This window comes from Nesoenas mayeri (assembly GCF_963082525.1).
Source record: "Nesoenas mayeri genome assembly, chromosome: 1".
NCBI classification, from domain to species: domain Eukaryota; kingdom Metazoa; phylum Chordata; class Aves; order Columbiformes; family Columbidae; genus Nesoenas; species Nesoenas mayeri.
This window is the reverse complement of record NC_137541.1, coordinates 89,348,002-89,373,002: the sequence shown is the minus strand read 5'-3', so window position 1 is coordinate 89,373,002 and position 25,001 is coordinate 89,348,002. Positions and strand designations below refer to the sequence as shown.

The following is a 25,001-nucleotide window of genomic DNA, read 5'->3' as shown; positions in this document are numbered from 1 at the left end:
GCGTGCAAGAAGCCACGTGTGTTTCTGAGATGTGGTGCTGCTCCCCACTGGTGCAAATCACCCAGCGCTCGCAGGGGAACCTGTCTGAGGTGATGAAGTTTGGGCTCCCACAGGCTGCTCAGCCCCAGTCTTTGGGCTGCTGGCACCAGGACTGACAGACGTGGTATCTGCAGGGCACAGGCAGCTGCCCAGAGCAGCCAAGGCAAAACCCATTGTCTCCCTCCCTGAGTGCTACCAACCACTTCTCAGCCAAACACAGTCACCGCTGACCAGGCTGGGGCTGAAACAGCAAACCAAAGCAGAGCAAGATTTATTCCAGACCCCCAGGTGCCAGAGCAAGATGCATCCCTCAAAGGGACACATGGCTCTAGCATCACTGAAAACACACAGTGTTTCAGGGATGGTAAAGCACTCGCCTTTGGGGCAGGGGTGCTCCCAGTCACACAAAGGTAGGCTTCAGATCTTCCTTGAAGTTCACCACAGGCTGGGGCCCACCACAGTGCTCTGTCCAGTGGTCCAAGCAGCCCCTGGGCTCTGTGTCTGTGTCCATGTCCGTGCTGCTGCTGCTCAGGGAGCCGCGCGGGCTCTGGAAGCACACCTCGCAGCAGGGCCGGTGGCAGCCATGAAACATCTCCTCAGAGCTGCTGCTGCTGGAGTCCGAGTCCGGGTAATAGTACAGCGAACGCAGGGAGGGCTCGGTGGGTCCCCTCAAGGGGCCCTGCTGCCGCTGCTGTTCTCGCGGGGTGCATGGCGAAGCACCCTGGGACTCTGGCCATCCTGGCCACCCCTCTGGCTGCAGGCAGACCTCCCCAGGGGTGGCTAGAGGGGACGACGCTGGCTGAAGGAGCCCTCTGCCAGCCATCTCCTCTCCCCTTCCCAGGGAGATGTGTGCTGACTCCCCACGGCCACAGCCACCCTCCTCCTTCACCCTGCGGCTGGCACAAGGGGACATGTGTCCGGGGAAGCAGGTGGAGTTCATGGGCAGTGGGATCTTCCGCCGCCGCCTCGCCAGATGGGGGCTGAGGGGTGTGTGAATGCCTGGGTAGCCCTCCTGGACCCGCCATGTTCCTCTCTGCTCGCCTGGGGGACCCTGGCTGCCACGTGGGGGTCCCCCAGGTAAGGCTGGGCTGTAGGTTTTGCCATCCAGGCTCAGCTCTTGCAAGATTTCCCGCAGCTTCTCGCTGCTCACATAGCTGACTTTGGGGGATGACTCCCAGGCCACGCCAGCTGAGATGTCCTGGCCCTGCAGCTGCTCCGGAGGCTGCCCCTGCCCCGCAGGTGTCCCACGCTCTCCAGTGTCTTTCCGGCCACGTTCAACACTGTCCCCCACATCAAAAAGCGGCACCCGAGAGCAAACAGGATCGTGGCTCACATGGTTCTGGTGGTCCTGAGCATCACTGCAAAGAGGTGATGTACACAGCAATTGGGGTGGCTGCCACCCCTCCTGTTCTGGATCTGAGGAGCAGTGGTCCCCTGGCGCATCCTTGTGCCTTCCCAAGCTCTGGCTGCAGGAACCCGCTGGTGGCACTTGAGGGTTGCAGCCACTCTCTGCAGACATCAGCCTCATCAGCTTCTCCTTGGCACTGCTCACTTGCTCCTGCAGGCTTTCGATGACGGCGTTTTTCTGCATCAAACAAACAAGCCTGTCAAGTGTGGGGTGAGTGAAGGGTATGAAAACACCACCAGTGTGGAAGCAGGTGCTGCCAGAAAAAAGTATTGCCCCTCTCTGCATGGAGAGGTGCTCTGAAGCAGTGCAGCAGCAGGCCTGCAAGAGCCACACCAGCAGCATGTGTGACTTTGTCTTCCCCTGGAGCCCCCTCAAACCCTCACAAAGGTGAGTGCAGGAAGATGGGCAGCAGGACAGGCAGCTCTGTGAGCTGGGGTGCTCCTGCCCATGCAGTGTAGGTGAGGGAGCAGGTGTCTGGGGGCTTTCCTGAGATGGAGCATCTCCCCTCTAAATTAACTGTGTTTGACTGGGCTGTGGGAACCAGGCTCTCCTCTTCACCCTCCCTGTTTTTTTGAAACCCTCTGGATCTTGCCTACATTTTGGCACTTTGGGGTGTGATGTGACAAAGTGGCTCTTCCTCTCCAAAGGGAAGAGGTCAGAGGGGGAGCATCAGTGTGGACTGGGGTGTACGGAAGAGCAGCTCGCCCTGCAAAGCCTTCAGCCCACAAAGGGAAGGGGAGAAGCCGACACGGCTGAGGGGGCCTGGCAGAGCCCCGTACCTCAGTGAGCAGCCGCTTCATGGAGTTTTTCTCCCCTATCAGCTGGTAGAGCTGCTCCTCGCTGTACATCGAGCGGCAGCTCCTGCTTGGGCTGGTGAAATATTTTGCCATATGGCTCACGGTTTGGCTTTCTTCTTCAAAGGCTTTCCACTGCTTGAGCTGGGGAGTGGAAGAGGGCGTTATCGGCGCGGTACGCACAGCCCCTGCTGACGTGGCAGGAGGCAGGCACAGCTCCAGCACGAAGGAGACAAAGGGACCAAAGGGAGGGAGAGGGGAGACAAAGGCAGGGTGTGACGGAGGAGCAGAGACGGGTGGTGAGAGACGGCTGGGCGAGGGGCTGTGGCGCCGCTTGGAGACTCCCAACCATCTGAGCCCTGCCCTGTCCCTGGCTCCAGCTTCTAATGCAGAGAGGGTGGGCACCCGCCTGCGCTGCAACCCCTAAGCATGCTGTAAAAGCCCCTTCCCCCTTCTCCCCGCTGCCTGACTCCGTGACAGACAAAGACAGTGTCACGCACGCCTCTTTATTCCCAAATCACCAGTGACAAGCTGAAAACCAGCAACGCTTAGTATCTGTTTTCTCATCTTGTGTCTGTGTGGAAGCCTCGCGCAGCCCAGCTCCAGCTACTCATCGATCTCGGATGAGCAATAGAAGAGCAAGCCCACTAGGAAAAACAGGTTGATGAATGAAAAGATCCAAGTTAAATAAAACGTTGAAGGCCCCCAGGCTACAGCAGAAAAAATGGTGCAGGCAGAGTGCAAGTACAGCTCATCAGCTCCTCCACCCTCACCCCGAGAGACCTCACGCTTGTCAGAGCATCATCAGGAGGCTTGGCACTTGTCAGAGGAGGTTTGGATCCCACTCCCATGGGCTGGTCACCCAGTGGGCTGGGACTCTGCATCGACTGAAGTAGAAAGGGACCTCTAGAGATCATCTAGTCCTACCATTCTGCTCAAGCAAGGACCAGGCTGCCCAGGACCATGTGCAGCTGGCTCCTGTATATCTTCAAGCACAGAGACTCCACAACCTCTCTGGGCAACTTGCTCCAGTGCTTTACAATTTTCACAGAAAAACAAAACAAAACCAACAACGTCTTTTTCTGATATTTAAACAGATTTTCCTGTGTTTCAGTTTGTGCCCATTGTCCCCTGTCCTGTCAGTGGATACCACTGAGAAGACTCTGGCCCCCTCCTCCCTACTCCACCCCCACAGGAATTTATGCACATTGGTGAGATCCCCTGAGCCCTCTCTTACACAGATCTCCTCTTTCTTCAGCTTCATTTCTTCCTCCCTTTCTCACCTCATTTCCTTGAGCCCAAACATCCCTCCAAACGTAACACTGAGTAAACAACTGTTTCCTCTCCCTGTAACAATGGGAGCATTTTTCCCACTAATGTCATGGCCAGGCACACCAGGCTGCTCCTGGAGGACACAGGAAGCTGAACAGCCTTGCCTTGCCACAAAAGGCTTCCTCAAAACACCTCCATGTCCTCCCCCTCACTTGCAGCAAAGCCCAGCTTCCTCTTCCAAGCATGCAGAGAAGGACAGCCTCCCCTGGGAAACACCTCTGAGCCAGGCCAGGCCATCTGGATTGCCAGACCCCACCTCTGTCCCTGCTGTGGGCAGAAACCCTTGGTGGGGTATGGGGAGAGGACAACTGTATGAAGGACTGACTCTGCCACCCACGTGGAAGAGGAGGAGGAGGGCAGCAGCCACCTGGCTTCCACATGTGCCCTCTATGTGGCTGCCACCCGCAGCACATTCTTGCAGGAGGGTTTCTGAGCAGCAGCTCTGCAATGCGCCTGCACTCGCGGGAGGCTCAGGGGACTTGCTTGGGGAAGCAGAGCCATGGGGGCTTGAAGGATGAGCTAAGTGGGTGAGCCCAAACATTTGAGGAAAGGAGGAAAATAAGCGCTTTAGCCCACACAGCTGCTGCTGTTGTTAAACTCTGAAAATGTGCCTGTTTTCAGCCAGGTGGCGGGACAGTGTACCTGTGGGACAAAGATGAAGCAGTTGATTGTAGTTGTACACACGAAGATGCCTCCAGAGGTAAAGCCAAACACCAAGTTGTGCCAAGTGCAGAAGAAACGGTGAACTAAGCAGACAGTGCCGGCAGCCAGGAAAACGAGATTGACCCCGACGATGAGCGTCAAGGACTGGTTGACTGGTGGGGAGCTGACATTGTCGGTCAGACCGGCCAAGTAGGTCCCATACAGCAGAAGGATACTCTGGAAGCAGAAAAAAGGTTTCCAGAGCGTGGAAAATTACAACCTGACGGTGTTGTCATCTCCCACCTTGTACCGAGCCTGGTGAGCTCAGATACACTCAGCGCAATCCTAATTAATGCTCTTTGATCTATGATGCAGACTTTCAGTGCAGGGTGGTGACGCCACAGCAAAGGCCTGTCATGCTGCGGCAGGTCAGATGTGGGGCTGGGGAGAGAGGGCAGGAGCCAAGGGGCTCTGGGGGTCCTGACCGAGGGGTGTGGGGAGCCGAAGGTCAGGTCAGCAGGAGATGCCATGGAGCAGGGCACAGCTGGGAGAGACAAGATGTGACAACCTCCCCTTGGGCATCTTGGAGCAGGAGCAGCAAAGATGGACATACAAGAGTTGGAGGTCCCTGCGGGGGAGCGGCAGTGGGGGGACACCAGCGACATACCTCTGAAGGAGCAGGAAGGAGATTCAGAAAGACACTCAGAAGGAAAAAGCGAGGCAAAAGAATTGGAGGTTTAGACTAGAGGGAAGAGGATGTCCTTGGAGCCTCTTTAAATAGAAATCCAGGAAACTAACAGGTGCAATTCTTCTCCCTTCCCTTTGCCATTTCCTGCCTGACTCTAGCAAGGGTGGAAGGAGCTATAGAAGTGCTCTGTACACAGAGGTCTTCTCCCTCCTGGAGAGGGTCAGTTGTTTCAGAGCAGACATCCTCACCATGCTGCCCCTTAAGCATCCCACATGTGCATCTTTCCAGTATGCTCAGGATTAAACTAACCAGCAGGCTGAATCCCTCCTTTCCCAGGTGTCACCAGCAAGAAACACTGAGTATTTTTTGTCTGTCTCTGTAGCACAGGGCATGGTCTGCTTCCAGGATCATTTGGAAATACCATATAACAAAATCCTTGCTCCTGCAAGGACCCAGAATACAGGGAACAGGACTTTTACATTATTCCTGTGATTCCCAACTGTCGGCCTTCTACTAAGAGATGTTAAATTGTTATTTGGGCAACGCAGATGATCTGTAGACCTTTCTGGACCCCTCCATGCTGTGGCTGCTTGATGACCAGGATGGCTACTGCCAGGGTTGGGGTCTGGATGGACACTCTTGCAGGCAAGAGAGGGTCATGTCCATGGTCTTTGGTGAGACTCCCAACTTCAGAGCACCACAAATTCTCAAGGAAGTGGTTGTAATAGTGAGACCTGTCTCACTGGGAACTAGGCTGACACCCGACCCTGATTTGTAGGATCAGTGCTGAATCGGAACCATGTTCACCACAGGGAACCTCCAAATACACCACCCAAAGGCAAGCCAGCTCCTAAGATGCGAGCAAGAAAAAACCAGCACCAAAGTCCCATTTAAAATTCATGTAGTCTGTCTGGGACATAGACAGCAGTACTACCGTCTGGTAAACTAGGACATTCAATAAGCACAGGCCTAATTTTTTGGTTTTTTGTTTTAATCTTGAGCAGAGGACTTTGCTCCTAATTCCAGGCATGTCCTTGGCAAGTCATTTCTGTTCATAGCTCTATGCCAGTAAAACCATAATACACTGAGTGGCTTCACAAAAGGGCTGAGCACATTAATGCTGTTGAAGGTAAGTGCTACGTACACGCAAAGATAGAGCCTGCTCTCACATTAGTGTAAATCCAGACTAGCTCCAGAGAAACCACTAAAGAAATAACTCCATGACCCCCAGAAGGTACACAGGACCAGGGTCAGGTTCAGTGAAGAGTACCTGTGACTGGGAATGGGGATGTTTCACTCGAAAAAGCAGTTTGTAGGAGCTGTAGGCAAAAGCGCTACCTGTCTATGCTCTTAACACAAACTCTGCATAAAATAAGAGGTGGAGACAGCACTGACGGCCCAGGGAATGCCTGCAAACCTTGGCATCAAAGTCCTTTTAAGGACAGGTTCAACTAATGTCTTTAAAATGAAGTGTAGAGGGAAGAAGGACTTGGCTGTGTCATGAGGTCTCTTTTCCTGCCCTTTTTCCTATGATTTTGGGTAGATGGTCAACGAGTGTTATACTACAGTGAGTCAGAAAGGAACTGGCTGTACTGCACGCAGAGAAGGAGCCGTTCCGAAAGAAAGGCTGTGATCTCACAGGCTTCAACATCAGCTTTCTGAAATGCATCCAGCCTCTGCCAACCCAGAGACACATGAGACCACAGATAATTACAGCAATAATTATACCTGTGTAGTTACATCAGTATAACTAACTCTGCTGGAATAAGAATGGCCATGTGCAAAGCTACCCCAGTGAAAGTGTCCCTCAGTGGTATAATTAAGCTGACAGACGTCCTGTAAAGGTAGGCACCAAGCACTTGTCGTCAGCACCTCCCTCATTTGGAGTCAGAGAACTCGAGATGAGCTGCAAAGTGCATCACAGAGGCAGACAGTCATCTGAGGCTTTATGAAAAAGCGCAGGGGGTTGCAGGGGGAGAAATAGAGACAGTATGTGCACCAAAGAGATGTATGCCAAAAAGATGGTGAGGCAGGAAGAAAGTGGCTAAAAGGGCTTTTACCAGGGGATGAAAGAAAACATCAAGATAGGAAGGACCAGGGATGGGAGGGCTTTCAAGACCAACAGCAGTGGCTGGAATCTGTGATAGGCATATAGCTTGTGAGGGCTGTGAAACTATAATACAAATGCTGCTATACAGTTTAGGCTGTGAGACTGGGAGGAGGCGAGAATCCATAAAGAGGTTACGTACCTTAAACCCTAAGATGAGAACGAGCCAAAGATCGGAATAAAGAGACGCGCAGGACTGCACCCGGCTAACGGAGCAGGTCATGCCTTTCTCTGTGGCCTAGGAGGCAAGGGGAAGGTAGAAGTGAAGGCTCCTGCCCCAGCCTGGGAGCAAACACAGACCCATGGGCCGACAGAGTACGCATCTGAGTGAGTCTCCTCTGTGAATTCCTAAGAAGAGCTGGTGCTGCCAGGGGCAGAGGGTTAAAGTGAAAAGTGAAGAAGATCTGGGCACTCTGCTGCTAACACGGTTGGTTAAATCTTTCTCCAAAGCATCTGCAGATGCTATGGAGCTCTCCCATGTCACCAAGGTGACCTGTATAGACCTGCAAGTTTTCCAGTGCACCCTCTTCTCTGTAATAGACCAGATATAAACCCAACTTGGAATGCCTAGAAGGATTTCCAGCTTTCTTTTTTTTTTTTTTTTTTCCCCAAATGGCACCTCCAAATGCCTGACCATCATCTACCAACTTTGTCCACAGAGATCAGACAGGACATGGTGCAGCCCTCCCTTGTCCCTCTTCATCCTTTTACCCGCAGTGAGATGCTGAGGCTTCGGAAGCACTGGACTGGATCAGAGAATACCCAGGTCAAGAGCAACACGGCATCTGCCAGCACCAATGCTGCCACCATTGCCAGCAACTGGAGGTCTTTGATAATCTGCAAACATGCAAGAAGTAAGTGTTACTGTGCGGGGCAAACAGACACCAATAACCTCCATCCCCTTGGATCTCCTTCTGGTTGTTTCTTCCAAAGGACATGTCCATCCTAATACTTCACCCAAAGTAGAGTCCAGCAGCACACCTATATCTGAGTCAGCCACAGCTCCCAAATTCTTCAACACCTAATATGGCTTGGGACCAGGTATAAACCCTTCCTGACGGTGTGGCTAGCTGGTAAATGCTATCACAGAAAACAGCTCTTCTGAAACAAGAGTACCATCCCTTATCTCTTATGCCCATTTCACAAGCAGAGACAAAAAGGGTGGGGAAAAAAAAGCTGTTAGGATTATTATTTTGCAAGTTTAACACAGATCCCGGTGCCTCAGGAATGGGAGTCCTTGCTGGTTCCTGTCTCCCTTGCAAGCCCTCTTGTCTCACCTTTCATTCAAGACCATTTTTTTCGCTCTTGGAAAGTGGCCACTGAAAGCTCTTAGTGCCCTGTTACATGCACAAATTTATATAGGTGGCTCCCATTTCCCTCCCAGCTGCTGTATGTGCTCCCTCCAGTGCTGCAGGGGAGTACGCAGCGCTACCTTCCTCCCTTCAAGAGGAGATCAGATGCATCTGAGGATGACCCTACATCAGATGCCCCTGGTTTATTTTCATCCCACAAAAATAATCATCCCAAACCTGGACATAAACACCAGCGTGTAGCATAATGAAGGCACATGGCCAGCGTAAAATGAGAACAAGACCTTGCTTGGTGATGGGGCCAGGACTCCGCTGGGGAACAAGCAGCCTGGCAGGGCACCTGCTTGCCTGTAGAATGGAAAAGCTCCTGCCTTGTTGTGCAGGAATAATTGAGGAGCCTGTGCCCAGCCAGGTGTGCAACCAGACCTGTGGTTGTGGCACCCATCCCTGTCACGTGCTGGTTCTACCTGCTATCCTGCATTGCTGGTGTTTGCCCCGCTTGAGGAGTTTGTCCCCCACCCCCGGGGTGCCGTGTACTCACCACCCGCTTGTCTGGCACTCTCTGGGTGAACACCTTGTAGAGCCGCCAGCTTTTCCCCAGGACAGGGCCAAACACCAGGGAGGTCCCAACACACAGTAGGCAGAGCCGCACCTGATGGGGGGCAGAGGGAGGGGGCTGAAGGGGCAGCTGTGAGGCTCGCAGGGACACCTCGCACCCTCCCACCCAGGGACGTGATAAAGATGGGTGGGAATGCGCCTATGGTCGTTTGGCTTCTGAAGGGTTATATTGGACACTAGAAAGCTGACCACAGGGTGAAATAAATTAAAAGGTGCGTATGCCTCTGCAGGCATGCCTGCTGCCTGCGTTTATCTCCCCACTCCAAGGGGCTCTCGTTGGAGGAGCAGGCAGGGAGAGCCAGGCAGCTAAAGGAGGGGAGATTCAGGCTAGACATGACAAAAATATTTTACAAAGAGGGTGGTAAAACACTGGCACAGGTTGCCCAGAGAGGTGGTAGATGCCCCATCCCTGGAGACATTCCAGGCCAGGCTGGATGGGGCTCTGAGCAACATGATCTAGTTGAAGATGTCCCTGCTCATTGCAGGAGAGTTGGACTAGATGACCTTTAACGGTCCCTTCCAACCCATTCTATGATTCTATTGCATTTCTACAAGCCCAGCAGCCTGCCTGCATGTGGGGCAGCTGCCACAGGTGCTGCCCTCTCCCCTGGGCACCTGCTTTGCATCAACCCTGGTACTGCTGTGGTTTGCATGAACGGCAAAGGCCATTCAGACAGAAAGCATGTGGTTGTGTTTTGTGTATGTGGAAGCCACAGCCTGGCCAAATGCACCCAGCAGCGAGGTGGCGACAGGCTGCAGCTAAGAGAGAGCATGTTCAAACACGCATGAACATGCACACGTGTGCATATGTGAAGGCACTCGTCCCAGCAAACCACCCGCTCACCTGAATAAGCTTTTCCACTGAGCCTCCGGATGGCAGGCTCTGCTCCTGAATCCCAAAGAGGTAAGCACTAGTGTAAGTCAAGCCACTGCCCAGCAGGGTCACAATGTTCAGATTGGGGCTGGACATCTTCACAATCCTCCAGGAAACAAAGCAGGGAAGGTGGTGACAGTTACTGAGCGTCATGACCTGGCAGCACAGGGGCAAGGCCCCCTTACAGGAATGGCTATAAGGAATGCTGAAACACTGTCCCCCCCCAGCCCCTGCTGTTCACAGCTCTCCAAAAGCTCACCCATTGCTCCATGGTGCACACCCCATCCTCTCCCCTGTATTGCTGGGCTGCTTCACTAAGTATTTGTTTTGCCCTACTCCAGCTTTCCTGTGGTACAGCAAGATCCCTTCTCCCTAAAACAGAAGGGTACCAGGCTTGCTTCATGGCACCTCTATCCCCCGTATGGATGCGCGGCACAGAAAAGCATCCCTGAGGCAGCTTCAGCGACCGTCTTGATGGACAAAACTGTGGGAAGCCATGGGCTTTTGGCAGCAAAGCAGCCAGGGTCACCACAGCTAGGTCTCTCTGCTACCAGTGCCCATACCAGGCATGCAAAGCTGTGCAGCAGGGCCACCATGTCCCACGGCCACATGTCCCCACAGCGCTACCAAGCCTCATGGTCTCGCAGGGGACACACAGCAGAGTATCCAGCTCAGCCCCCCACGTTCAAGGCCAACATCTTCCTCCACTGTGCTCTGCTGTAAAGGGGCAGAAGTGGAAAACCTCACCAGCACAGCCTGGGGTGACTGTCCCCAGCAGCAAGCTTTGGGTACAGCAGCTACTAATGCCTCCAGGAACAGGCTCTTCCCACTGCTTCTTCCTTTAAGGAGATACTTCCACCCTCAGCACAGTCTCAACGTCAGGAAGCTGCCAGCAATGTTCAGGTTACAGCTTCTCCTCTGTAATTTCACCCCATCACTCACAACCCCGCCACCCCCTGCATAGCTCCGTCCCTTCGATCTCCTGCTAAGTCATTGCATCTGTCTACCCTTGAGCTCCTTCCTGTCTTGCTGCCTCGCAGACACAGAGCCTGGGATTCAACCTGGCTCTCTCCCTCCCTGTCTTCTTTGCCTTGCCTCAGCCCCTGGGGAAAGATATTCATCAGCTCAACCTCCCAGCTGCATGCTGAAAAAGGTCTCCTTTGCCCTCCCAGGTTCAGTAGGCAGACTCGTATTTATTTGCTGCAGTGCAAATAAATAACACACATTCATCACAGCTTCACTCTGAGGATATATTCAGGCACCTAAATAATCTGGTAAACAAGTGAGGTGGCCAGTGAACTCAACACCACTCTGCTTCAGTAAATCAAGTACTTGGGACCAGGCTGCAGCTCATGCAGCTACTGCACCACCGTAGGCGCAGGGCTCAAGATAAACCCTCCTGAGCAGGACTCTCCTGACAGTATGGCGGTTATAAGGAGCCTTAATTTAACACAACCAGAGCCCTGGAACAGCAGCAGCCTGGGCTGCACTCAGATGCACCTCTCCACAAAACAACAGCCCATGGAGCACAAAGGCTTTCCCTGGTGAAGCTTGGGAGAGGGATGTGTCTCTATGGGGGAAGCAGTTGAGAGACCAATGAAGCTGAGGAGAAGGTGGTAAGGAAGCAGGCGAGACATCTGGAATTGCTGAGGAATGCTAAGCACTGGCTGAGACAGTTTGAGCTACTATGCTACTAGCTACTAGTTTGAGGAATTAGATGACTAGATGGACTAGATGATCTTTTGAGGTCCCTTCCAATCCCCGACATTCTGTGATTTTGTGAATCACTGAGCCTTTTGCTCGATATATGCTGCATTCAAGGGAGCAGGAATTTTACATCCTTTGTGCAGGCTGAACAGCACCAAGGAAAGCCTGTTCTCACCATCAGCTTCTCTCACCAGTATAGATCATATTCCCCACCAATATGGACAACACCAATATCAAAAAAGGTTAAGGCATATCTTTCAAACTCCAACTGGTCTAACGGCAGGAAGGATATGTGCACACTGTGGAGAGCTTGATGGCTGTGCTCATGGAGCTATGCTGCTCACAGTGACGCTCTCAAGACTGCGGAGTAGATAAGGAGATCAGCTCTCTTTCTGCTTACTCCTGTTGATGGTTTTATTGAATAGCACCCTCTGAGTGAGACCATGCACTGCTGCCTGTGCCACACCGAAGCACATCCATGCTCTGTCTTGTTCACAGCTCCCTGATTCAAGGAGGAAGGGAGCAGTCCCAACAGGATTGTCTCCACCAGTGATCAACACCAGGTGTGTGGAGAAAGCTGCAATATCCCTGGCATTGCCCTTTCTTTCCTATGCTGCTCCTTCAAGCTTGTACCTTCCAGATCCTTAGCTGTCCATCAGCTCAGAGCCTGGCCCTGAAGGAGCCCGACCATGCTGCCCCAGTTTGGGGGAGCTTTCATGGCAGAAGAAGGAAGCCCTTACCTGTTTTTCCTGAATCGAATTGTGAAGACAAGAAAGAAAAGTGCTAGCAGGACTCCTCCGGTCAGGAATGTCCACACAACTCCCAGGAGAGCAGCAGAGAAGGACGGGGAGCTCTTCCCAGTGCGGTCAGATGATGTCTAGGGGAGGAAAAAGGCATGAGGAGGAAGAGGATGTTGCTGGCATGGTCACTCCCATGGGTGCTCCTGCTCAGGCAGAAAGGACTCTAAACCACATCTCCCAAACCCCTCCTCATGAGCAGACATCCTGGCACTACACCAAGACCCGGTGGCAGGGCTAAGGAGATGTGTGTAGACAGGACATATGTGCTGCCACTTGACGAGCGCACAGGAAGAGAGGGCAGCACAGGAGCCCTCTTCTCATGGCCAACTAGCCAAATACATAATAGAGCCATACAAGTGAATCATAAACCTCAGGCAGGCCTGGTCATGGGAGGGAGGAAAATGCGTGACAGTTCCCCACTGTCCTTCTCTGGAAATAAACCTCTGGAGAAAGACCTCATGGTACCCCAGTTTGTGGCACACTTCTTTGGAAAGCTGGGTAGGGCATCCATGGCTGACCCCTACATGCAGCAGATAACCAACAGACTGCTGAGGTGACTGGGAACCAGCAGCAGAGCTGCCAGTCGGTGCAGAAAACACAGAAAAGGGAGTGGGAGAGCGTTTTTCAGATGTGTTACGCTGTGACACACAGAGCTGGGCCGCACCCGTCTCCCAGATGGCTGGAAACTAACTTGGTCCAAGGCAGACATCAGCTGAGAAATGGCTTTTGAGGGACACTCCCAAAGCAGGTACAATGGAGGCACCTCTCTCCTTGCACACAAGCGACCTTGTGGTTTTAAGTCTCCATCTAAAAATATTCTCTGCTTGCTCCCTATTAACATAAGATGGATAAAATGGTCTTACATGAAACAAGAACCCTTTTCTGCTGCAGATCTAGAATACTCCAGCATTTTTAACGGGATGTGGATGTGTGGGTTCATTCACACATGCTATGTGTGCATGTTACTGATTTTTTTTTTTTTCTTAAAAAAAACCCAACAAAACCCCTTTACTTTTACTTAACTGCTGGTGCATGCCTTTTAAGGGGAAGGAGGAGGATGGAGACCAAGCTGGGATTACACACCTCCTCACTCCTCTGGTGCTAAGTCCTTTCCCAGGTATTCCAGTTCACCTGCATGCTATTACTCTGGCAGAAAACTATTTTCCCAACTGCTGCCACCCTGCCGAACTCCCAATTCTTCCTTCAAGGTCTGAGCTGATTCTGCTTCCAGCCTTGCTAGAAGTAACTGCAGTGAGAAGCAAGGCAGTCATTTCGAGCCAATGCCTCTTCTCCCTCTTCACTAGCCAGGCTCCATCTCCTCTGGGTGAGCAAGAACAAGGCACAGCTTAGAGAATTAAAGCCAACACGTAAGTCTTAAAACAAAAATGTGTCGCCACCACAGAAGCACAGCTGATCCCTGGGCTCCTGGCAGCTCGCATGCTGGGACAGTGCTGGGACTGCTGGGTAAGGCAAACCCCTGGCTGGAGAGGCAGCCAGCGAAGCGCCGATGTTGCTGCTGCGTTGTGCTGGGATACAGCTGCACGCAGGGCTCAGCCTCGCTTTGCAGCAGAGTGAAGGGATCCCTGGGGAGACATTCATCTCCCTCCTGCAAACTGCTCCCTGTCTCCTCTTCCCTCTCCCCATTCCCCAAGGCATCTTTTGGCTCTCTGGCAAATGAAGACCACACCAGACGGTGGAAATGGTCAGCCAGGTCGGTCCCCCTGCCCTTACAGCAGGACTTGCTCTGCAAAAACCTCATCATTCAGCATGAATCAGGGCCATCTTGCCACCTGCCTGGAGCTCAGAGCAGCTGTTGGGGCTGGTCGGGGCTGGCATGAGGCTGTAACACCACCCTATTTCTGCATCCTGCCTGGTCGAGCCTGAAGGTAACACCTGGCTTTTGCCAGTAAGGTGAGCAGAGCAGAGTCAGCATCCCAGAGCTCCCACACTTCACTCCAGATGCATCCCCCAGCAGTATCTTTACACCTCTGTCTGCTGCCAAAAACATTGATGCACCCTATTCCCAGCAACCACCAAGGAATCCTAAACATCCCTGCAGTCTCCACCTTTCCTTTCACAACAAACACCTCTCCGCCCCAACTGCTGTTTCCTTGGATGTTGATGCTACTTGAAGTTGATTGAGCGCTTCATTTGCTGCTGAGCGGAGTAAATCCTGGCCCTAGCAGGGGGAATATTAATTGTAAGGCAGCTGCCAGGGCCAGAGGAGCCAAGCAGCTTATGGTCTTCTAATTAAAGGCCCATGGTCGTGCAGGATGCAGTGGAGAGCCAAGCAGGCCAAGCCTTGCTGGTCCGTCCAGCAGCCTCAAATGGAGCCAGCTGCAACTAAGTGCATCCCAGTGTCATTTCTACTGGCTTAGTGATGGGGGGGAGGTACCATTTATTATAGAGGATTACATTTAATTAAATCCTGCTCTATTCATATTTGAAAAGCACTTTGAAGTTCAAGGGGATGGGAAAGGCCAAGGGCAGAGGAGGCCATCCCAGGCCACTCCTAAGCAGCTGTCACATTGGCCGACATACAGGAGAGCTGCTTGACACAACTTGACTGTCGTGGCTGCCTCCTCACCTTCTGCCTAACTGCTGGGTGTCATCTAGGCAGGGCTTGTTTTGGAGGCCATCCCAGCAGGTGACCATGCGCAGCCTCTGGCTGCACAGGGATTGCTTGGGAGCTGTGCCTCTGTGCCCCCTCTCCATCCCTCCACCCAAGTCCATTTCTTTGGAGCAGACATCGTATCCCAGAGCGCTCCCCTGGCTCTGTACGTACCACTGTGACAGTGCAGAGCTCCTGCAGTGCCTGTCGCTGCTGTTCCTGGCTGCTAAAACTGGAGCTGCCATCACAGAGCTCAGAGCAGTTGAATCCCGGCTCCATAGCACATCCTCAGCCGTCATCCAGCCGTACCTTTGGCCCTGCCAGAAGAATGAGGGTCAGCTTTCTCAAGCAAGAAGAAGCCTTTGCCACATGCTGGACCTCCCCCCATCAGCAGGGCATAGGGAAGGGGTCTGGCAGCCCAAGGCTGAGCTTACCCAAAGCGATTCCACGCACATCCAGAGCTGGAATGGGGAGAGCCCACCTCCCAGTGTCCCTCAGGATGTCCTCTGTGGTGAGGCGAGTCAGCATAGGGGGTGGGTCCCTGTGGAGCGTGGTGGCATCCTGAACCCTGCTACACCACCCTGTAAATCAAGACACGCTGGCATCACGGCAGCCCTCAGTCCCTACTTCCCAGCTGCAGAGCCAAAATGGGGTGCCATGCCAGTCCAAGCTGGAGCATGGAACCCCAGCATCCCCAAGCTCGCCACAGCTTCCCTCTGCCAGCATGCTTTCCTGCACTGATGCAATTTCAGAGAGTTTCTTTGCAGGTCCCCTCCCAGCAGCCACTGCTCGTTTCCTGGCATGGTACCTTCTTCCAGCAAAGAACCAGTAAGTGAAGACAACAACAAACAGCAACAAGTGTTGCCATCACCTAATGGAACCTAAATCCTGGCCTGGGTGAGCAGGGGAGGAACATGCTTGAATGACACATGTCCCAAAGGGTTTTGGCTGGCTCAGCCCCAGCAGCAGCCTGGCGAGCTCTTTATTAAAAAGATTTAAAAGCCCAGCATCTCTGTGCTCCCCAGCCCTCCCAGTGCTTTGGCTGCCAGGTATTGTCCACGCCTGCGCCCGCTCCCCTCGCACCACCTTTGCCTCTGTTCCCTCTTGCGTTTCTCTTTTTGGTGAGGATTTTAATAGGCCTCATTACCATTTTAGACATGAGGTCATACTTATCCTCAAGCATCCTTACTCAGTTACTATTGTCACCGGTTTTAATTAGCTTCCAGTGCACGACCATGAGCAAGTCTCCCGTCGTTAGCAGCTGGGGAGGAAACGCAATAGCTCACTCCCTATTTGCTCCTAACAACAGGTGGGAGGAAAAAAATTATCCCTATCATGCTTCTTGAGGCTGCTCCCCAGCCAAGCATCCCCTGCACTGGCCGGTGCTCCATCCTTCCCTGCTGCTACTGCCAACATTTTGATCCCCTCTCCTCACAAGTCCTTTCTTTGGAAAAACTCCTGTCATTACATGAGCAAAGAAAGAGTAAATTACAACAAAGCATGGTCACCAGGACCTGGTCTGAAACTTGTTATTCCTCATGTGGGATAACAAGGATTCAAACACCAGAAAAGCTATGGGCATCATTCTCAGCTTGTGTAAACTGATTTTCAACTTTAGAGAAGTCATAAATCCCAGCCTGAAAACATCTGGGTCAGTGGGCCACTCATGGAAAACTACCAGAGCCACCTCTGAAGCAACAACCGCAATTCCCCCACTGGCAGAAGCCCTGAGGTACCATGGGTCTGAACACTGTCCTGCCTGCACCAAGACTGCTCCCAGTGCAAGATCAGCTCACCACATCCTACAAACACTGTATCACACATTAGCCAGATCTATGATTTTGCATGCATGACAGAGTTTTTTCCCAATAGCGCTGGTGCAAGCCAGTTCCATCAAGCCTCTCCCTGTCGCTAGCTTATAGCAATCTGTCATGGCACTTCTCTCACAGCAGGACCACTTTCTAGAGGCTTCCATGCCCTTCATTGCTGAGGCTGAGTACAAAGGTACAGCTGCAGGAGATCTCCAGCTGCTGCAGTGAATGCCAGGTATCACAACAACAGTAGAAATGCAGTGGGCAGGAACAGACAGGCTTCAGGTGAACAATTCAGGGATAATGCTGGTAAATGAGAAAGCACATGGAGAGGCTGTGTGCAGTGCCCAGGGTTGGGGGTAGGAGATGGGCACTGAACCTTTCACACTGAGAAAGGCTGCAGGTGAGTGCTGCCCAGCTTCCCAAAGGGCTCAAATCCTCCCCACGCCCCCAGGTGTACTTAAGGACATATAATCACCTATAGCTCTTATAACTCCCTGTAAACTCCTGCCATGTGGACCACAACCAAGGCTGCCATGAGGCCAACAGGTATGGCCCTCCCATGGCTCACAAATGGAGGTGTTTCCAGAAGGACCATCAGTTCAGCCCCCATTTCCCCAGGAAGCCACCCTTCAGCAAAGGGCAGGAGCCCCTTGGGGTCTCCCTAGACCCCACCCCACTATTCTGCAAACAGCTCCTGTACAACGTTGATAACAAGCCAAGGACAATTAGTGCTCATTAGTATGCAACAAAGCAGGCACTACTGTGGTTGTTGAAAGGCAACAGGCATTGAGAGTGCCAGTAGGAACACTGCTCCATGGCCTGGAGAGCATCCAAGGGGACCAGTCACTGCCCTTCAGTATGAGGTTAGGCGATGGTTGGGGGAACAGACAGCAACACAGGTAGGAAAACACATCCTTAAAATGTGAGGCTCTCTTGACGGCAGAGATCTGCAGGGGTTTTTTGAGGTTTGTCTTTTATTTTTAAGGCCAAGATGCACAACAATCCTAGTGTATTGCTTCCAGAGCACCATCTCAGAATAGTTTCAGTTGGAAGGGACTTTCAAAGATCATGTAGCCCAATCCCCCCACCTTGTGTCCCTAGCAGGGACACCTTCCACTAGACCAGGTTGCCTGAAGTCCCATCCAACCTGACCTTGAATGCTCCCAGGGATCCACAGCTTCTCTGGGCAGCCTGTTCCTATGCCTCACCACCCTCATGGTAAACATTTCCTCTCTTATGTCCAAACCAAACCTACCCTCTTTCACTGTAAAACTGTTGCTTCTTGTCCTGTCACTACAGACTTTGGGAATAAGCCTTTCTTCGTCTTTCTAATAGGCCCTTTTTAAGCACTGAAGGCCGCAATAAGGTCTCCCTGGAGCCTTCTCTTCTCCAGGCTGAACAACCCCAGCTCTCTCAGTCTGTCCTCACAGCAGAGCTGTTCCAGCCCTATGATGATTTTTGTGGCCTCCTCTGGCCTCTCCCCAACAGGTCCATGTCTTTCCTGTACTGAGGGCTCCAGAGCTGGACACAGGACTCCAGGTGGGGTCTCACCAGAGCAGAGCAGAGGGGCAGAATCATCTCCCTTGGCCTGCTGACCACGCTCCTTTTGATGCCGCCCAGCACATGGCTGGCCTTCTAAGTTGCAAGCATATGTTGCCAGCTCATGTCCAATTTTTCATCCACCGATATCCCCAAGACCTTCTGCACAGGACTGCTCTCAGTCCCTTCATCACCCAAGAGGAGTTATTTCTCATTGCCTGTGTTTGCTACTCCAGAAACATTAGGCTCCCATTGGGTAATTTCAGAAGAAAATTCAGCTCCTAGAAAGAGGAAGGGAAAGGCTTGGGGCATTAACACCTCCTTGTGTTCCTGTTAGCCTGAAGATCACAGAGGGAAAAGAGAAGCCAGAAAGTGATGCTGACTGTAAGTGGAATTTATAGTCATTTGATTTTCAAATAGACATGAGGAAACACTGTGAGAGCAGTTTCTGACAGCCTGCACACTCTGTAGAAGTGGTCACAGCATCAGGCTCTGCTTGCCTTGTCCTCCCCTTGCCACCCTTGGTGTCTGTGGTATTACATCTGCCAGCTGGTTGGGCCATCATGGCTGGTATTTGGCCATGGCTGAGCAACAATGTGAAGTTAACAGGAAACAAGTGGCTGAACTACATGAAAAAATATTAGCACCATTATCTCTAACATAAAAAAGAAGCATCGACTGTTAAAACCAATATTCAGATAAAAGCAATTTGCGGTCATCTTAATGGCTGATCTTCAGGGCTGGAAAACCTGTTTCTTTAGATCCTTCAAGACCAAAGATTACTTATCTTCCAATACTGAACAACTGTAGACTAACACAGAAATATCCCTCAAAAAAGATGCAGCTGATGACATCTAAACGCACATCTTGACTGTCAAAGTTTCTTCTTCCCTTCAAAGCCTGTCTTTCGAAAAAGGAGAGGAAAAAAAGACTTAAAGAAGCTGAAAAATTGATGCAGCATGTACGGGCCCAGAGCAGGCAGAATGAATGTTTCACCCCAACCGGTTCCTTTTGATCTAGTGTTGAAAGAGAGACTTCTTCCCAAAGAACAAGGCGATGTCACGGCTCAGTGAGTCAAAAGGTGGAAAACTGAAGACATCAAATTGCAGACAACAGAACAACTGCATTCAGAAATGTGCCAGTTTTCATGAGCCCTGTAATCCTGTCTGGTTGTATCGGCCCCAACAGAGAAATAACACATATACACCTCTGCAAGGCTAGTGCAGAGCACATCTGGGGAAGCACATCTGTTGGGGAGAACATCCTGGGAGGATGGCTGTGTGGCCAGCTGCAATGTGCAGCTTTGCTGCATGCCAGAGAGACAGAGAAGAACAACTAGGGGGAAGGAGTGACGTGCAGAGAGTGGAGCCACTCCTGCTGCCTTGGGAGGGGATCTTGGCTCACCCATGCCTGTGCTGCTACTAGCACTGCTGACCGGAGATGGAGGTCTGCTCTGGTGGGGACTAGCCACAGCTAGACAGGACGCTGAGTCACACACTCAGAACAGCAAGTCGCCTGGATAACTGTTCTGGTGAGACGAATGACACGAGATCGTGTTTTGCAATTCAGAAAATCCTGGCACTTCTGAGAGAGGTTCCTGATTTTCCTTTCTGCTCTTCTTGTCCAACAAGATCCCTCCTTGTTTGATCTGAGAAACCTGCAATATTGCCAACCCCAAGTGATCAAAACAAAACAAAAAAAAAATCACAAGCTAGACTTACTGCAACATCCCGCCCCAACGGAGCTAGTTAAAAGTCACAAGTTAAAATATACAGCATATCTGAAGCTTATTTTTAATTTATATTTAAAACTTGAACATCTAAGTTTTCACACTTTCCCCTGCAAACACAAGAAGAAAAAGAAAGACAACCAAGAAACTCTGCTCATCACATAATCCTAAAACCTGGGTCACAAAGCCTCAGTCCCTGCGAACACGGAGGAGTTGCAAAGCCATCACTCTGCTTCTCAGGAACCATGCCGCCTTCTCGCTCCATCCTGCTCCTTCCCCTAGGATTTCCAGAGGCACCTCCAGGCCTCTCGGAGACCTTCACTCCTGGCAGGCAGACAGACAGCTAGCTCACTGCACAGCTGCACAATGGGTCATGTCACAGTACCCAAATTGGGTCATCTTCCCACCCAGGCAGTGTCCCTGGCTATGCTCCTGCCCCGTCACCCATGCCCAGGGTATGGGTGATAACCACCAGGAGCTGCAGGACCTTGCACTATGCAAAGGCAGGAGATGCAGGGCAAGCTGCTTCTGTCTCCCAACACACAGGGGGCTTACAGGGTGACTCTGAAACGTGCAATTCCATTTTTAGTGCAGCTAGTTGCCATTTTGAAGCCACCTATCCCTTTCTGATAGCATCTCCCACGATTACGAAGGCAGCCACTTCTGAACAGCAACCTTACTGATCGCCCCAGCACTGCATGTCTGTTCACTGTAGGTCCTTCAGCTTGGGAGGATGGCACCAGGCTGGCATGTTCAGCTCTGTGTCTAGTCTTCTTAACATTTTTATACCCACCCAGCTGTTTTTCAGTTCTGTGGTTTATGTTTTGAATGTAAAAAAACCTCCATGCAAAAAAGCAATGACTTTTTTCAACCACCACATGGTTCTGCAAGTACCTGGACTCACCAATCTCCCGCCACAGAGCTGATAAGTCTTTTAATTCCCTGTTGCTGTGCAATGATAGTCATATGAGAAATAGACACAGACTAGATTGGAGATGCTCAAGGGAAGGAAAATTGTGAGGAAATGCCGAGAGCCTTGGGGAGCTTGCCACAGATGAGACCGACATGACCAGACCTGATGAGGAGGTGAGCTGAATGCCTGGAGCCATTGCTGAGCAACCCTGTGCCATGCAAAGACCCTCCCGGGTGCCCATCTGTAGCAGAAGCCGAGGAGCACATGGATGAAATTAGTGTAAACCTCCAGGTTTCTTGCTCCCTGACGTGGCTGGGAGCCCAGGGGTTGGGACCCTACCGTCCATCACGCTGAGTTCACCCACACTTGTGCTGGGCAGCTCGGCAGGGCTCCCTGCACGGTGCCCAGCCACAGTGGGAAACAGCCAGAAACCCTTGGAAAGCTCCTTCTTGACAAATTTAAGTGACACCGTTGCTAGTGTAAGCCCACCTTTCTGCAGTGAATGAGAGAGGGCAGCAGGATCTCTGCTGCAAGACTGCAGTCTCATCACTCAGGGCTAAGGCAGGCGCAGCTCCCCCACCAGAAGCAGGGCAGGGGACATGCCCAAGCACAACTCCCAGAAGATGCAGTGCTGCCTTTTCCCATGGCCAAGCCTCTGACCCCCTGCCTGGAGGTAGTGGTGTCTAATGGCCCAGCAGCCACGCTGCATGAACAAGGAGACCGAGCAGAAGTTTAGCACCACTTTGGGCAGAATCCTGGGGTTTCACTACTCCATAACGACTTCATTAATAATTTCATTTATTAGTGGGAGACCACACCCGTAGGTGCTGTTCTGCCTCCATGGGGCTGTGTCCCCATTTGGCCCCAAGCCAGGAGAGTCCCCATCCTAAGCACCAGGCATGTGGTGGATGACCCGAAAGTGGGGCAGCAGGGGCTGCCCCTCTAAAAACACACGGCCATTTCCAGGCTGAACTGCACCTTCATCAGAAACAGCTCCAGCTGTTTGCACGGCCAGACTGTGTGGCCACCATATCATATGCCCACAGAAACATGGCTCTTGCCTGCCAGGCTGCCTGGTGCAGCCAGGGAGAAGAAACATTGGAGGTGTGCGAAAATGCCCAAGTATCTGCTTCATATTTTGCCATCCCTGCCTCCCGGGCAGCCACTGTGGGTCAAGTGGTGAGCCCCCATCTGTGGGGCTGGTCAATCCCAGATCCCTGCCAGGGATCACTCCCACATCTGAGGGTGGTAAAGCACTGGCACAGGTTGCCCAGGGAGATGGTGGATGCCCCATCCCTGGAGACATTCCAGGCCAGGCTGGACGGGGCTCTGAGCAACCTGATCTAGTTGAAGATGTCCCTGCTCATTGCAAGGGGGTTGGACTAGGTGACCTTTGAAAGTCCCTTCCAACCCAAACTATTCTATGATCCGTGCCTCACAGGACAAGAATGCTGCAGGACACCCTGTTGGGGCTATGTGATGCTCACACTTGCCCACTGGCACACTGACTCAAGGCACCATGACATTGTCCCAGCACAGCATCGACTGGTCTCAGTGCTCAGAGCCTGAGGTCCCTGCCCATCCACGTTGCTCATATCGTCCTCTCCTGCTTCGCTTCAGCTACAGACATGACCTCCTTCAGTAAACTGCCTTTCTCCAGGCCATTCCTATCAAATGCCACTGCTTCCCAATTTGTGCATGCACCCCAATACACTGCTCTGAGGCACCACTCAGCCCCAGGCACCGCTGGCAGCTCCAGCATCCCTCACACTATCAGCTCCCTCTGCCTTGAGGGTGTTTGCACCAGCCTGATGAACTGCAACGGGCTAAACAGCCGTATGGGAAGGTGTAGCCTGCAATTTTTTCCCTCTCTTTACTGTACCATGTTTAGAGAGCTGTCATGAATAAGAAGTAAAAAAGCCTGATGATTTAGTATTTTGATTTACAAGACAGATCTACCTTGTGGTTGAGGTGTGTATGACTTAATTAAAAAGCAGAGGCTCACTCCCACTGAAACTGTTCGCTGCTGAGATATCAAACGCACAGGAGGAAGAGGCCACAGAAGGGATATTTTCATAAAGCTACTTTTCAGATGAAGCCTATGCCCTCAAGAGCTCTACATTTCACAAGCTGGCAGAAAGGCACAGTTCGTGCAATTAGACACCAGCCCCTCACAGTCTCTGCAGCACCAGCTTGTGTTTTCACAAGCAGGGCTAGGATGGTCAAGTTGCAAAACCGGACAGTCCCAAGCATGACGATGGATGCTAACCATAACAAGGTCGGCATATTTTTCTCTCTTTTTTTTTCTAAATCTGGCAGGATTTGGAAATCAAGTGGCATCCTGTGTCCCCGAAGGAAGAGACAGAATGGAGCACTCTTTCTCCTTGCCCCTTCTGACTGAGCAGCAGGGAATATTTCCCCCTAGCAGTCAGATCTAATTCAAGGCTCTGAAAGCCCAAGATGTCCACAGCTCATGTATCTCACCTCTCAGGTACTGCAGGCTGCCCAGATGCACCCAGCCATCAGGCTTCTCCTCCCTTTGCTGGGCAAAGCAACTGTCCCATCAAGTGACAGGGCGACATCAATGTTTCCAGGAGGTCCACCAGCTGGGGCTCACTGCAGATGGCAGTGAGGCTCACTTGGGTTGAGAGGTACAGCTCCAGAATTGGAGGCGCAACTGAATCTGGGTGGAAAGAGCTACTTGTCAACTGTACAAGCACAGGGGTGTGCAACAAGAGAGGGGCACACAATGCCCCAGCACCAGGTGGGTGAGCCGATGCAGTAGATATATTAAGGATGCATAATAAACGCCAACTGCAACTCAACACTGACAGCTCCTGGTTACCAAGGATCCAGTTTCCTTGGCCTCCTCCCCACCCTTCTCAGGCTGCAGATCACCTGTGGGGCAGTGGAAAAACCTAGGTCTGGGAGAGAGCTCCATGAGCTGCCCTCCCCAAGACATGCCCGAGCCCCAGGCTGCTGTGTGATGCTCAGCTCCAGCAGCTGCAGAGGAGCAAATGCATTGGGGTGCTTCCTGGGGGACTCCCATTCCCAGCAAGCAGGGGCAGGACCATGGATCCAGCGCTGAAGGGGCACATGAGTCCCTCTCTCTCTGTCTCCCCAAAGCAGGCAGGCTGCACCGTGGGGTTGGTTGCAACCTTTCTTCCCCCAAAATTAATTTCAGCAACGCATGCAGCTTGCCCAGGTAGCTGCAGTTTCATTAGAACAAACTTACCAGCGCTGCCATTGCACATCTTTGCATCCTGCAGGACGGCTCTTTTCTATTGCAAAGTGCCGTCAGGCTCCCACTCCCACAGCCTCTTCTACAGCGCTGCTTGGAGCTTTTGGGACAGCGTTTTCTAGAGAGCTACAAAACACCGGCTCAAGTCCAGCACCAGTTTCAACTCAGGGGTGTACTCTGGGCACCGCCGAGACAGCGAACGGCAAAGGAGGAGCGAGCACTCCATCCCCAAAATGAGACCCCAAACCACGACAGACCCGCTTGGGAGTGGGAGTGCTCGGGGGTGCTGCCACCTTTCCCCTCTGGCAACTGCCAGCCCAGCCCCCCGGTCTCGCTGCAGTGGGGGTCTCGCAGGGCTGCACCCACGCCACCCCGCTCACCGCGGGGACGGGAGCACGGGGAGCCAAACACTCAAAAGCAAAGAGCTTCGGGGTAGAAAAGCAAGTCGGGAGGTAAACGGCACCCCTCGTCTCAGCCACCCCACCTCCAGCAGGACCGGCTGGAGCGGGGCAGCCCCAACCCCCGCTGCCGGCCTCCCTCGCCCCAGTCCCCCCGAGACCCCGACCCACCTGCGGGGACGGCACCTGGGCGTGGGGTGCGAACCTGCGGGGCTGCCTGCGATCGGCGCGGGGGGGCGAGTGCTCCGTCAGCGGCCGAGCCGGGCTGGGCTGAGATGGGGAGCAGCCCCCGCCGCCGGGGGACGCGGAGCTCCGCGCCAGCTGCCGCCCCGCAGCGCCTCAGCACGGCACGGTACGGTACGGCCCGGCAGAGGCGGGCGGCGGGGAGGGGCCGGGGCGTCTGCGCTCCTCCCGCCCGCCCGGCCCGCGGCTCCGCC

The 25,001-nt window shown here is 52.7% G+C and overlaps 1 protein-coding gene across 1 annotated transcript; it reads right to left on the bottom strand.

The window, feature by feature from the left end:
- Positions 1 to 439: 439 nt before the first annotated feature.
- GPR156 (G protein-coupled receptor 156) lies at positions 440 to 15,398 on the bottom strand (the record flags this gene model as incomplete). The annotated part of the gene is made up of 10 exons (XM_080344271.1): positions 15,365 to 15,398; positions 15,105 to 15,247; positions 12,260 to 12,396; positions 9,783 to 9,918; positions 8,862 to 8,972; positions 7,722 to 7,847; positions 7,153 to 7,248; positions 4,216 to 4,452; positions 2,227 to 2,385; positions 440 to 1,624 (listed from the first exon to the last, which is right to left on the bottom strand). Exons 2-10 carry the CDS (start codon positions 15,207 to 15,209, stop codon positions 440 to 442), a joined length of 2,292 nt encoding a protein of 763 aa, XP_080200397.1. The 5' UTR covers positions 15,210 to 15,247; positions 15,365 to 15,398.
- Between the last annotated feature and the right edge of the window lie 9,603 nt (positions 15,399 to 25,001).